The sequence below is a fragment of the Cornus florida genome, unplaced genomic scaffold (assembly GCF_030987335.1).
Source record: "Cornus florida cultivar Cherokee Brave unplaced genomic scaffold, ASM3098733v1 CherokeeBrave_3.0.0_Hap2_Chr08, whole genome shotgun sequence".
Lineage (NCBI taxonomy): Eukaryota > Viridiplantae > Streptophyta > Magnoliopsida > Cornales > Cornaceae > Cornus > Cornus florida.
In genome coordinates, this window is record NW_026775578.1 from 7,572,436 (window position 1) to 7,587,289 (window position 14,854).

The 14,854-nt window shown below is 32.3% G+C and overlaps 2 protein-coding genes across 2 annotated transcripts; one reads left to right on the top strand and one right to left on the bottom strand.

The window, feature by feature from the left end:
• LOC132269171 (cytochrome P450 CYP82J17-like) lies at positions 1–3,026 on the bottom strand. Its single transcript, XM_059770259.1, has 2 exons — positions 1,869–3,026; positions 1–766 (listed from the first exon to the last, which is right to left on the bottom strand). The coding sequence occupies exons 1-2, from the start codon at positions 2,793–2,795 to the stop codon at positions 140–142; spliced, it is 1,554 nt and encodes a 517-aa protein (XP_059626242.1). The 5' UTR covers positions 2,796–3,026; the 3' UTR covers positions 1–139.
• A 4,071-nt stretch (positions 3,027–7,097) lies between these two features.
• Positions 7,098–8,369, top strand: LOC132269172 (chaperone protein dnaJ 20, chloroplastic-like). The gene is made up of 2 exons (XM_059770260.1): positions 7,098–7,730; positions 8,003–8,369. The coding sequence occupies exons 1-2, from the start codon at positions 7,263–7,265 to the stop codon at positions 8,174–8,176; spliced, it is 642 nt and encodes a 213-aa protein (XP_059626243.1). The 5' UTR covers positions 7,098–7,262; the 3' UTR covers positions 8,177–8,369.
• The last annotated feature ends 6,485 nt before the right edge of the window (positions 8,370–14,854 follow it).

Consider the following 14,854-nt stretch of genomic DNA (forward strand, 5'->3'; position numbering starts at 1 on the left):
TATATATATATATATATATATATATATATATATATATATAATTAAAAACAGAGTGGCTTATTATGGGAATGGTACATATAGTCTTATGGTTATCTCTATTTCTGCTCACAACATATGATATTTGGTTAATTTATAGAGTTTAATTTTCATAAAATTTAGATGGAAGGCGTGAGGTGATGACAACTTCCAGTGGGGTTGCCTTAGGCAATGTAATACCTAAGCCTTCAGTCATGTCCACGGGTTCACCATTTGGTGTTGTGAAGTTGAACCCCTGTAGCAATCGAGCCAATGTCAAGTGTGTCACTTGCAAGGCAAATGAGATCCCGGGGCAAGATCGCCTACCGGAACCAAATGGGGTGTACTCAAAATGCTGACCAGCAAAATCTACCTCTGCGTGGCTCGTCAAGAACCTCTCCGGCATGAATTTGTCAGGCTCTGTCCACACACGCGGGTCTCGGTGCATCTTCCACACATTTACTAGCAAGCGAGTGTTCTTTGGGATGTGATAACCACTCACATTACAGTCTTCCCTGGCCTGGTGTGGTACTGATAAGGGACCTGGTGGATACAGACGTAGAGTTTCTTTAACAATTGCCTGAAGGTAGACCAAGTTCTTGATGTCGGATTCTTCTACCCATCTCTCTGTGCCAACTTTGGAGTCTATCTCTTCTTGAGCATGCTTTAAAGCATGGTTGTTGTTCAATAATATGGACATGAGCCATGTCAAGTTAATGGATGTGGTGTCCGAGCCTGCTAAGATAAGGTTCTGCAGGGCAAGAATGTTAAGAACATAATAAAAACCAGAGGATGTATTAAGGCTATGTTTGACGGGTATGGAATAGGTAGAATCTGCGAAAAAATAAAATTTTCTCCAATTCCATGCCACCAAACACAACTTAAATCTATGTTACACAAGGGTTAATGATAAGATTGCTTTATTGAGACCTAATTACCATATCAAAATAAAAGTATAGTGTCACCGCATACTAAAGTAAGGTTGCTTACGTCAAATCTTCCCGAAATAGTGGAAGCATCATGCAATTGTACTCGTATACCCATATAAACATTTATATGTATTTTTTAATATATACAAACACCAATCAAGAGCCAAGAAACCTGCTGCACAAACTATTTGAGGTTAATTGGCTTCTATGGATCAAGTAGTATTTTACATGGAAGTGTTAATAGCCAACTGATAGTCCTGCACTCCTGCCCAAATGGAAAAAGGTTTGGACTCTGTGTGGTCATGTTATCGCTTGCCTGGAGTTCTTTTATTCCTGCATAGGTAGCACTAAAAACAAATACAGTAGCGTCTTAAAATTGGACTATATATATATGCATTTTCTTCAAATTGAAATTTAGCTCAATATTTAGTTCGAAGTGTAAGTTGAAAACCATGAATGGGGGAATTTGGCAGATATATTCAAGGCACTTGGGTTACCTTGCCCCACCCTCTCACTCCAAATGGTACCTGTATTTGACTGCCTCACTAATTCATTCGCTAGCAAGACGTCGATTGTCTAGTCTTAAGTCTCCCATATACTTTTGTGACCTTGTGTATCCGACCTTATACTCTAATTCCAACCATGACCCTTTGTAGGAAACTTCCCGGAAATCACTACTTGTGTTGTCCCAATTTGGCCATCGTTTTCTAATGATATTTTTTTTAATTATTTTTTCCACCATGAAGGTCCCAACCACCATTAAGACTTTTTGGTATCATGAATGTTGACAATGTTGCTTACGTTTTACAGTACTATTTAAAGACAGCATTGAAAACTCCGTCTATCCCAAACCATAATTTGACAGACTGCTAACTTAAAATTTTGTGATGACCAATACGAATATGAATATAAAGACATACATACCGATATTGTTGCCTTGATAACAGTTTCCTTTGTGTGGCCATAAATAAATTGGTCGTCAATTACAGAGAGCAACACATCTATGAAGTCCAGCTCATCACCCCCAATTCCCTTCTGAACATGTTCTTGAACCCAACTCTCAAAAATAGAATCCAATTCTTTTCCAATTCTCTTCATGGTCTTCAAGCCTCCTACCATATGATCAATCCATCTCAGCAATGGAAATGGAATTACATCTGACAATACAAATCCCCCACTCACATACATAAATTCCTTTATAACTCTTCTGAATCGCGTTGTCTCTTCACCATTCTCGCTCTCCGAATATCTCTTACCTGCAATCATTTTCACAACAATATTCAAAGTCAACTGCTCAAGCCATTCACTGATGATCACTCTGTTGTTGCTCTTCTTGGCAAGCAAGTGCAACTCTTTTATGCTAGTGTCCAATTCCGAGACTCGGACATACCTCAGTGTGTCAAGTCTGCGACTTGACAGCAACTCGAGGAGTGCTAGCTTGCGCATCTCGCGCCAGAATGGTCCGTAAGGCCCAAACCCAAAGGCTGCATAGTTGTAGCCGAGGTAGGTGCCAGCGCTAGATGTGGGGCGTGAGGCCAAGGCTATGTCATTAGTGGTGAAGCACTCTTTGACAGCCTCCCAATTGCTCACCACCACTGCACGGTGCACTCCGAGCTTGATGGTGAAGATGGGGCCGTATTGGTCGGCCATGGCTCCGAGGGTCCGAGCCAACGGCTTTTTGCTGCCTAGTTGGTGGAGGTGACCTAGTAAAGGCCATGCACCTGATGGTTCAGGGAGTACTGGTATGCTCTTGGTAGTGCTTTGACTGTGATTTCTTGATCTCCATAGACTGTACAATAGCAACAATGCTATGAGACAACCAACTGCTTGTGGAAGAGAGAGGATATCCATGAAGCAATAATGTTTGGGAAATGAATGAGATAGTTCTGCAATTAGTTTCCAATTTGGTGGCCTAAAAGTCTATATGACAATTGACGAGGTCAACTTTCACTTTTGAATTAGGAACATATTATTATGAGGACAAGAAAACTTTGTTGATATTCAGAGAAATGAAAAGGATAAGAAAATTATAATAATTAATTTTTCTTCTTTGTTAAGCGTTGGAATCATTGATGGGGAAATATATCTGTAAGCCAAACACTCATTGATGGGCGTTTACTAGGTCCAATTTGAATATTGTATTATGAATATTGTTTTAAGATGATTATGGATTTTTTTTTTTTTTCCACAGTAAATGCACTCTTTACATAATTTATTGTCTAACATATGTATTGAGTTGACAAATAGTTGATATCTGTGGCTTTTTGAGTTAGCTAGTGAATTTGAGACAAATTTCGAAGCTTCTTGTAATTTTTTTTTTTTTTTTTCTTCCAAAAAATCAGCTTCTTCTGATTTTCTAAGAAAAAGCATAGTATTCTTATTTTATTTTTATTTTCCTTAATGTTCACATTTTATTTCATTCATATTATATTGATTATTTTATTTTATTTCCATGAACTTGCTAAAGCCAAGACTGGATTTATATGTATTAGGATAAATTACATTGATATCTTTTGAGATTTTGCTAATATGCATTGACAAGTTACACTTACCTCTACTAAAATTTATATGTAAATATTAGAACATACCTCCCCTTCGTTAATTGTCAACACCTTCCCTTTGTTAACAATCAACACGTACAGTCAATCACAAAAAATGTTAATGTGAGTAATTTTATAATTTTTAAATTTTTATTTTACCCTCAGAAGACATGTTTATTAATGCAATAAAATTCAATAAATATTTTATTAATGTAATAAAATACAATTCATCTCTGAGGCCAGAAACATAATTACGAACCCAACTTCCCAAAAGAGAAATGTAATTACAAACTAAACAAGTTTAACAGGTAAGTATATTTTGATAAATTAAAAAGGAATATCAATGTATATTGACGGAATATCAGTGTAATTAAACTACACATATTACTCTTTACTCTGTTTGGGCTTGGATTAGCTGGGCTTGTCACTACATTGTGTACAGCCCATAAAATCCATCCTTCCAGCCCACCGGAAAGTTCAGAGACACACACTATTAACGGCTAATTCGGCCGTTAATTGTGCATTACTGTTGGAGGCATTGGGTTGGGCTTGTCCCTGTTCAATTGGGTTGAGTTTGTACCTTGTTTTGCTTATTTTGAGTTTTGTTTTTCATTTCATGGTTTGCTTGGCCAAAGGCCCATAGTTGCTTAATTTTTCGAAGGACAAAAAAAAAAAAAAAAAAAAAAAAAAAAAAAACATGTTTTAAAACAAACCTGTGTGCATCAATGTTATATGACCAACTAGTATATATATTATTGTGTATCCATTTTTTTTACCCATTCTCAGATCTAAATAGATGTGTTAACTCTTGCAGCTTATAGCTTAAGTTTTTGCCCAACTGATTTCTGGAGGTTAAGACATGAGGTGAAATATTTAATTGGGATTTTTTTTTTTCATTTAATATATTAGTTATATTATGAAAAAGAGGGGGAAAAGAAAAGTGAGAAGAAGATGAAAATGTCTATGAGAGATAACAGGATAAATAAAAGCGTAATTAACTATACCAATTTTATTTTTTAATGATTGTAATTAACTATCTTATTATCTTCTTAATTTTCTCTTTTTAGTTTCTACGTACTTTAAATTCATTGTAAAGTCGTAACAATTTCATTTGTAATAACTTTTTTTTTTTCCTTCAAATTGCTTATTTTGGATAATGATGACACCCATATCAGTGTAATTTAATATATGATATCATATTGTATTTTCGACATGTGGGTGTTAAAATGACTTGTTTAAGTAGTTTTAATGGGTTTAAGGTGAGCATACTCTAAAATATTTTAATAATTGTAACCATCTCATTATGTTTTTTCTTAATATGCACTAGTAGTTTCTACTTTAGTTGTAACTATTTCATTTGTAATAACTATATATTTTTTTTCTTAAAAATTTCAAATTGCTTATCTGCGATAATGATGAGACCCATATGCATATGAGTGAAATTTAATAATGAAACCTGATTTTATTTTCCACATGTTATTAAATGACTAGTTTAAGCAGTTTTAATGGGTTTAAGGTTAGCAAGGTCTAAAATATTTTGGCAAATGGTGGGTTAAGCTTGCCCAAATTAGCAACCTTAAAAAACAATATGTGTACCACTTGGAACATAATTTTTGTGATAGTCATCTAAAACTACGTGAGATATATACAAATATATATATATATATATATATATATATATATATATATATATATATATATATGGTGATTAAATAGCTGACGCTGAAGTTTTAGATGAGATCAATTGAATATTAAAATGAAATGAGCAGGGATTGTTTTAGATGAGATTGCTGAGTCAAAGTGCTTACTATTTAATGAATACCAAAATGGAGCAGACAATATCCAAGTTTCCAACCAAACCCAGATGGCAACCTTAAGATTCAATGAATACTCCCGATTTATAATCCATAGGGCCCGACGGGACGGTACCAAGGTTTGCGTATTTTTGCATTACGTGTTAAATAAAACAAGGGAACACCAACAAGTCGCTTCACCAACTTCACCGCCGATGGGTACCACCAATCTAGAGAGCCAACAATTGCACAAGGACTTTTACAACACGGAGTGTGTATAATATATATATATATATATATATTGAATAAAATAAAAAAGATACGCCGTAGTATCTTATTTATTATTTCGGTCTAATATAGCGGGAGAGATATAGTGATAAAATAATATTAAAACTTTTTACCTTTTTTTTTTTCATCTCTCTGGTTTTTTTTTTTTTTTTTTAAATTGAAGAAGATTGATTTAAAGTTATTACATTTAAATGTAAACTTATTACATTAGACACAAGACAAATATAAGATCAAAATGATAAATGGTGCATATGTTGTGGATCGTACTCTAAGAAATATATATATTAAAATAGTAATTGTTGAATCTTTTTATTTAAACCTAAAATCTTATGCCAGCATAATGTGGTGTACAATTCGATATGGATTTCTTTTATTTAGAAAAATACATATTGATTAACTTAATTTTTAACATTTATTTATCAAGTTCAAGAAATTTCTATTCATACGATGTAATGAATAAATTCAAATATAAATCATATTCACTCCATCAAAAAATAATAATAATAAAACGGTGCACCAAGATAAACGGATTTGAAAATTCCGTTGAAAATTATTTTCCGTTTTTTCTAACAACCCTACATAGAAATAATAAATGAATTAATAAATGTCATTACCATACAAGTTCATGTGTACTTGCCAACTCAAAACCAAGTGGCTTCTGAATATAGAATAGCATTATCAGGTGGCGTCTCTAATCTGGTGCACAGCCCTCAAGTTCCGTAGACCTTTTGGCATCCTTTTTTTGACAAATCTAAAAATGACACATGTACACACGACATATACGTGGAAGCAACGATATCCATACACCAATTACTCAAAAATATATATATATACACATCATTTGATAGTGATCAAATCAAAATTAACATAATCAAGTTGTATATGATTACATAATCACATATGTCAGCTTAGATGTTTAGTCCACAGATACATCTCTGTTTGTGATTAAGTCTTAATCTGGTTGAACTGATCCCTAATTTAATTCAAACCTGACCACTTGGTCATGGCCCTTGTTGTGAGACCGATTGAGCAAATTTTGGAGGGAAAAACTCAAGGGAAGATGCAAGGGGGTCTGAGGGGCCTCTTAGTCCCAAAAAAAATTGAAAGAATTAATAGTATTAGTCCATCCCAAAATATATTAGCCCACTCTAAAATCTATTTCTTGATCCACCAACATACTAATCCATCATATTATATATATATATTTAATGAGTAATGATAAATAGTTCGATAGTCATACAAATTCTACTAATTTTATGAAAAAATTAATTTTAATTTTATCATACTTACCTTTAAACTTATCTATTATGTCAAATGAATTTAAATTTTATAGACATTAGAATTCTCTATTTAAATATCATTACTCATTTTATATATGAGTTTAATGACATTCCTATATTACGAGTAATAATTATAATAATTAGTTGGAATTGTTCATCTCTCATAAATTAGTTGGAATTGTTGTCTAAATCATTATTCATATTTATTAGACAATATAATATAATAAGGGTGACCGCAAGTTGAATTCCACTAGCCCACAGAAATTTTAAAATTCAAACAGACAATAATCCATATCTGACTCCATCCAAAATAAGAAACTTCTATCCATTTTCACTCTCTATATATTATAAATAGACATATAGAATTAGAGGTAGAATCATAGATACGGAGAGCACTTGTCATCAAAGAAAAAAGAAATGAGCTTTGGAGTGATAATATCAGGAAACGAAGCAGCTGGCTTCAACCTCTGCGCAAAACCCAACGACCACCTATCTTCAAAATTCTCAATGTCTGAAGCTTCTTCTCAACTTCAATTCAAAACCCATGTCACAAAACCAAGCATTTCCATTAGAACTCGAACAAAGGCGACCATTAACAACCTGTATGGTACAGCACAGACCACAGAGAGCTTCTATGAGCTGTTGGGCATATCAGAGAGCGGAAACCTTTCAGAAATCAAGAAGGCGTACAAGCAACTGGCTCTGAAGTACCACCCGGACGTGTCGCCGCCGGAGCGGATGAAGGAGTACACCAGGAGGTTCATTCGAGTACAGGAGGCTTATGAGACTCTGTCCGACCCCAAAACAAGAGCCATCTATGATAGAGACTTGGTTGGTGGTTTGAACCTGGCTCTCTCCACAAGAAAACGGTCTCAATATGACCAGGTTAGGTTCTACTAATGAGATTGTGACACTTTTATTATTTAATTTTAGAAAGAAAAAAAAAGATAAAAGTAAAATATACTATTCTTTTCCCCTCAAATTTTATGGTTGTATTAGGAGTTGAGTTTAGATTACACTTACACATACCCATATATATATATATATATATATATATATAGTGTATAGATTAGGTATGTGACTAGTTAGAGATTGTTTCTCTTTCTTATTAGTAGTTATTTAACCAGGTTAATTTTTGTTGGTTTTGATTTCACCAGAGATTTGACGACTGGGTTGAATGGAGGAACCGTTGGCAGTCTCAACTCAGTGAGTTAAAGAAAAGGAGGGAAAATAAGGATTCAAGAAGGCATGCGACATGGGAATCTCGAGGACGCAGGCAAAGAAGTCAAACAATATTTGATGATGATGATGAATCATTCTCGTCATACTAAGAAGAGTTTTACTTTTGCATTGCTTCTTCATCTAACAGAGCATTCCTTTTACATGCTTTGGCTATAGCGAGAAAAGAAACAGAACCAGTTCTTGATTATTACAATTTGTCAATTTAGCCCATGTACGTACATATCATTTTTGTTCCAAATAAATACTACTGCCTGCTCTACATGATGGTGTTTTTCAAGTAAATTATTGTTATCTTCAGTTGTTTGAAATTGGTATTTTGAAATTGAGAATTACAGAAAATTTTAATTTAAACCATGCAATCAAACATAGTATTTGTGTATTTGAATGCAAAGAATAGATCCTTCATTTGCAAGGTGTATAAGGATTGGGATTTTTGTTCAAAATCCCTTGAATCTGCATGATTTAAAGTGTTTTTGGGTTTTTACCCTCTAATGCGCTCCAAGGTTAACCCCAATCCGATTAAACCTTATACGAGTTTAATTAATTTATCCTAAATTTAAGTCAATTTTTATATGTTTAAGATGTCAATTCCAATAGTTCAAATTTTTAGATTATAAGGTAAGCATCTGACTCATTATTCGCATCAACGTCTATTCTGAATGTTCTCGTTTACTCTACTTCATCCCGTCCCAAAAAAAAAAGTCCAAAAAAAAAGTGTTTCATTTGAAAAGTCAATATAATATTTTTCTAATATTATAAATTTAATATTCTTTCATTAAACCTATGAAAAATAAGGACTTACTTAATTTGTAATTTTGAAAATAATTTTTAAAAATTCAGAAAACATAGAGTATTTTCAAAAATTATAAAAAAATTGTTATCTTAAAACACCCTAATCTTTCTGTTTTTTAAATTTTAAATAGGATTTTCCCCGCTTAATAAATAACCATTTGTTACCAATAGGAAATTGCTTTTCATTTAAAATAGAGGTGATTGAATTTGCACCAACGAAAACCATAAATTTCATACACAATAGAGGGATACGATATTTTTTATTTTTACACACCATGTGAATAAATGATAATTCATTTATCACTTATATAATTAAATAATAATAATAAAATATTATCTAAAAAGTTAAATTTCTGAAAGTGACACTTTTATTTTATTCTTGTAAACATTCACGTACATGCTCCCACTTGGAACCCCAAACTTTTTCTTTACAGAAAGTGGAAGACATACCCCTTAAAACAAGCATTTGTCTCATCCATTTTTTAACCTTTATTTATTTGTTTATTTTTTTAATTCACCATGTTATCGTGAAACATAATCTAAGTAGTTGAACTTTCCCCCACCAATCAAAAGTAAATGTATACCACTTCCTCAATGATTGACTGGCACCATGTTGCATTTTCTGGAATTGAAGTTTGAATTTTTTTTTTTTTTTTTTTTGTCACACCTTCTTCTTGTTAAATTTTGGTGAATAAATTGAGATCGTGGACTCCTAGTCATTTGGTCGCTGAAGCCTCCAAATTGCTCCAATTCTCTTTCACAAAGACATAAACCACATTAGTTCTACCAAACCAAATTAAAAAATAATTAAATAGAATTTCCAAACTGAATGTTGTTTGATCTAAAAACAAAAATATTTAACTTTGATATTGCATTAATTTTCCACCCACTTTTATTGACGAATCTAATTAAATTAATATATTCAGAAGACTGAAATCAGAACGATATTATGTGAAAACTAAACAAGTGTCAAATGGCATCTAAGAAGACGTTAAAGTTAATTCTTATCATAATGATTTAGCCCCCTTTCAGCGATTCCACCACGGCTTAAGACTCTTTTGGTCGTGACTGCAAAGTTGTTGTTGTATTTGCTTTTTAGCAACATTTTCAACACTGCATACGTAATGGACTACTTTTCTGAACAAGTTTTGCTTTAACTTTAATTGATTGTATTTTTTAGTGGGTTGATGACGACTTGTGGAGCAAAGACCCTGGTTTTCATCACTAAGCTGAATCAGCAATTTCAATCCATGTCTCCTTTCGCGCGCGCGTGTGTATTTTATTATTTGAAAGGCAGAAATGCCAAAAGTGACAATACTGACATATAAGTTAAATCAAATAAAGACATATAATTATAAATTATGAAGTAAAAAATAAATAAATAAATAAAGAACATGTTCTAAATTTGTTAAGAAAGAGTCACCCCTCTAAAACGAAAATCACCAAAGGATAAGAGTAGCAACTGGCCAAAGGTCAGGCCATCATCAAAGTAACAGCTCTAAAGCTGCATCCACAAGGCGCCTCCACACACCTAACCCTGTACAAAATCTAATCAAGTCGAGAAAAACAAAAACCGACCTAAATCAAAGATCTGACCGAAGAGAAAACAACAGATCCACTCTGTCGAGCTGGAAACATACCAAATTAAAACATAGGGGTGCACACGGTTCGCTTCCTTACGATTCCGGTCGGAACCGAAACCGAAATCGGAACCGTATAGATATAGAACCAAACCGTGAATACCGATTCGATTCTATGAGAACAATTAGTGTTGTTCCATTTAACAAATACAATAACAAAAATATAAATAATTATTCAAAGCGTACCCTATAGAGTAAATCCTATTTCAAGATATGCTCCTTCAATAACCTCCGCTGAGACATTCGAGTACAGGAGGCTTATGAGACTCTGTCTGACCCCAAAACAAGAGCCATATATGATAGAGACTTGGTTGGTGGTTTGAACCTGGCTTTCTCCACAAGAAAACGGTCTCAATATGACCAGGTTAGGTTCTACTAATTATTTTCTTATATTATTATTATTATCTCTAATTTCATAAATAAAATAATCAAACACTAATGAGATTGTGACACTTCTATATTTTAATTTAAGAAAAAAAGATAAAAGTAAAATATTAATATTCTTTTCCCCTCAAATTTTATGGTTGTATTAGGAGTAGAGTTTAGATTACACTTACACATACCAATATATATATATATATATATATAATAGTGTATAGATTAGGTATGTGACTAGTTTGAGATTGTTTTCTTATTAGTAGTTATTTAACCAGGTTTTTGTTTATTTTGATTTCACCAGAGATTTGACGACTGGGTTGAATGGAGGAACCGTTGGCAGTCTCAACTCAGTGAGTTAAAGAAAAGAAGGGAAAATAAGGATTCAAGAAAGCATGTGACATTTTTACCTAAAAAAAGAAAAAAGAAAGCATGTGACATGGGGATCTCGAGTACGCAGGCAAAGAAGTCAAACAATATTTGATGATGATGATGAATCATTCTCGTCATACTATGAAGTTTTTTTACTTTTGCATTGTTTCTTCAACAGAGCATTCCTTTTACATGCTTTGGCTAGCGAGAAAAGAAACAGAACCAGCTCTTGATTATTACAATTTGTCAATTTAGCCCATGTACATATATCATTTTTGTTCCAAATAAATACAGCTGTCTGCTCTATATGATGGTGTTTTTCGAGTAAATGATTGTTATCTTCAGTTGTTTGAGATTGGTATTTTGAAATTGGGAATTACAAAAAATTTAACTTAAATCATGTAACCAAACATAGCATTTGTGTTTTTGATGCAAGGTGTACAAGGATGGGGATATTTTGTTCAAAATCCCTGAATCTGCATGATTTAAAGTGCTTTTGGGTTTTTAGTTTTTTAACCCCAATCCGATTGCAACCTTATATGAGTTTAATTAATTTACCGTAAATTTAAGAAGTTTTTATATGTTTAAGATGTTAATTACAGTAGTTTAAAATTTTAGATTATAAGGTAGCATCTGACTCATTATTCTAATATTAAACTTAATTAAGTCATTCATCACGTCTCTCAATGTCCCCCATCTACTACTCTTTCCATCTCAAAAAAAAAAATATATATATATATATATATAATAAAATAAATTTGTGTCAACTTTCTATTCCTATTCGTTCCAAAATAATTGTCTCATTTCAAAAGTGTACTATTCTTCTAATATTACTAATTTAATATTCTTATATTAAACTTATAAAAAATAAATTATCACATCAAATTTAATAATCATTAAAAGTGCTTTTAATGATTACTAAATATTTAAACACAATTTTTTAAAATAAAAAATATTTTTAAACATAAAAAAATCAATTCTAAAAGTAAAATTAATAATTCATTTACCACAAGTACAATTAAAAAATAATCTCTTAAAGAGTTAAATATCTGAAATGACACTTTTATTGGGATTAATTTATTTTATTCTTCTGCACTCATGATTGACTGGCACCATGGTACAACACAGATCATACAGTGACTTAGTGATACCAAATTCTTACCTTTCAAAGAGAGGTTAAGGGTTAGAACCCCAGTAGAGATATGTGCGTGTGAGTACCAATTAAGAAGAAGAATGAAGAGGAGAAAGGATGGAAGGAAGAAGAAGAAAAAAAAAAAAAAAAAATTGCTCCCACTTGGAAGTTGGAACCCAAACTTTTTCGAGTAAATTATTCTTCTGCACTCAAGTACATGCTCCCACTCGGAACCCAAACTTTTTCTTCAAAGAAAGTGGAAGACATGCCCATTTAATCAAGCATCTGTCTCATCCATTTTTTAAACTTTGTTTATTTTTTAATTCACCATGTTATTGTGAAACATAACCTAAGTAGTTGAATTTCTCCCCACCGATCAAAAGTAAATGTTTACCAATTCCTCGATGATTGACTGGCACCGTGTTGCATTTTCTGGAATTTAAGTTTGAATTATTTTTTCTTTTGTCACACCTTCTTATTGATAAATTTGTTGGGTTTGTAACTCAAAATTCATGTGCAAAAAATTAGTTTCTTTTTTCGTTTTGAAAGGTTGAAATTTGTAGAGGAACGTGTTCCATTATATTTCTATTTTAGAGTTTTGATCAGTATGATAACTTCTTGTAAGCAAGTTTTCAATAAGAAATTGGATTTAAAAACTCTATAAATAAAGATGGGTGTGAGAGATTTAGAAAGAGAAAAAATAGAAAAGATATAAAGGGTTTAAAGGTGAATGTTGTGAGAAAAGGAGAGAGTATATGTCTCTTCCTTGATTCATAATAATGAAATCTCTCTCACCCATGAACGTAACTCTAAAGTTTCACCATGTAAAATATTGTGTTGTGCGTGAGTATGCGTGATTGTTATCTTCATGTACGTTTGTGTTGATGTGATGTGATAATGCTTTCGTTATGTGTGATGAAAGAGAGATTTAACTCTTAACAACAACCGATCATTGAATAAATTAGAGGGAGTTAATTATTCCCAACAAAATTATAGTGAATAAATTGGGATAATGGACTCATAGTCATTTGGTCGCTAAAACCTCCAAATTACTCCAATTCTCTTTCTCGAAGATACAAACAACGTTAGTCCTACCAAAACAAATTAAAAAATAATTAAAAACAAAAATATTTAACATTGATATTGCATTAATTTTCTACCCACTTTAATTGTCGAATCTAATTAAATTAATACATTCTGAAGACTGAAATTAGAATGATATTATGTGAAAACTATACAATTGTCAAATGGCATCTAAGAAGATTTTAAAGTTAATTCTTATAATAATGATTTAGCCCCCTTTCAGCGGTTCCACCACAGCTTAAGAGCCTTTTGGCCGTGAGTGCGTAAGTAGTTGTGTATTTGCTTTTAGCAACATCTGGAACACTGCATACGTATGATTGTATTTTTTAATTGATTGTATTTTTCAATGGGCTGACGACGACTTGGTGGAACAGAGGCCCGGTTTTCATCGCTAAGCTGAATAGCAATTTAATCCGTGTCTCCTTTCATACTCTCCGAGCTATAAGAAAAATGATATAGTGCCCGACCACAACACGTGGCAATCAACTATTTGGGAGCACAAATTGAGCAGCACCAAACGGTTGTGATTATTCACAAATATATATGATCACAGTTTTCCTTTAAAAGTCGTTTAATGTAGTTTGAAGTAGGAGTGCAATGAGAGTTGGTCAATTCGAATCCAACTTGAGTTCAGAGTTTTTTTTAGCATTTTTTTTAGTTTTTTTAACTTTCTTTATTTAAATCTTAATATATTATAGGTTTAACATTTTGGAGTAAACTTTTTAAGAATTTATTTATAATTATAAAAAAAAATGGTATTAAGTTTTAAAAAATTGTGTTTAGAGTAATATAATTTTAAACTAATTAAAGATGACTTTAAATTTCAATGTATAAATTGGTTACATGAATAATTCGAATAAACCTCTGTTTTTAACTGAAATATCAACAAGTTATAACACACAATTTTTAAGTTGAATTGTGTTTGGGTTAAATAGCTAAGGTTGGGAACAGATTATTATGATTGGAAGGGTACCCACTCCCAGTTACTACATCCAAAACAAGCAAGTGACCAATTTGGTTGAATTATATTGACAAAAATAACCCTATATGTGTATATATATATTAAAAAAAAGGATTAAAATAATGCTCCAACACCTTATCCGGTTTGGGCCATATGAGGTTTGGGTTTATTGTTGTAAGATTAAATTTCCGCAAAAATTGCTTTGAAATTTTGGTTTAATTTACTTTGACACCCCTTTATAAAATAAAATTTCTAAGTTACCCTCCATCCTCGCTTTCTCTCTCTACCCACCTCCATCCTCCCATGACTATTAAGTTTGGCCCTTTAGCATACTTTATCACGATTCTGGGTGATTCCTTGAATGTATTAGAGGTATTCCTAGTGATATTTGTATTTTGAATATCTGTATGAC

Bases quoted from the DNA above. Each gene is read 5' to 3' on its own strand.
- LOC132269171 (XM_059770259.1), bottom strand. From the start codon at position 2,795: ATGGATATCCTCTCTCTTCCACAAGCAGTTGGTTGTCTCATAGCATTG. The intron at 767-1,868 runs GTATGTATGTCT...CTTGCCCTGCAG, and splicing joins TTATCAAGGCAACAATATCG to AACCTTATCTTAGCAGGCTC.
- LOC132269172 (XM_059770260.1), top strand. From the start codon at position 7,263: ATGAGCTTTGGAGTGATAATATCAGGAAACGAAGCAGCTGGCTTCAAC. The intron at 7,731-8,002 runs GTTAGGTTCTAC...TGATTTCACCAG, and splicing joins AACGGTCTCAATATGACCAG to AGATTTGACGACTGGGTTGA.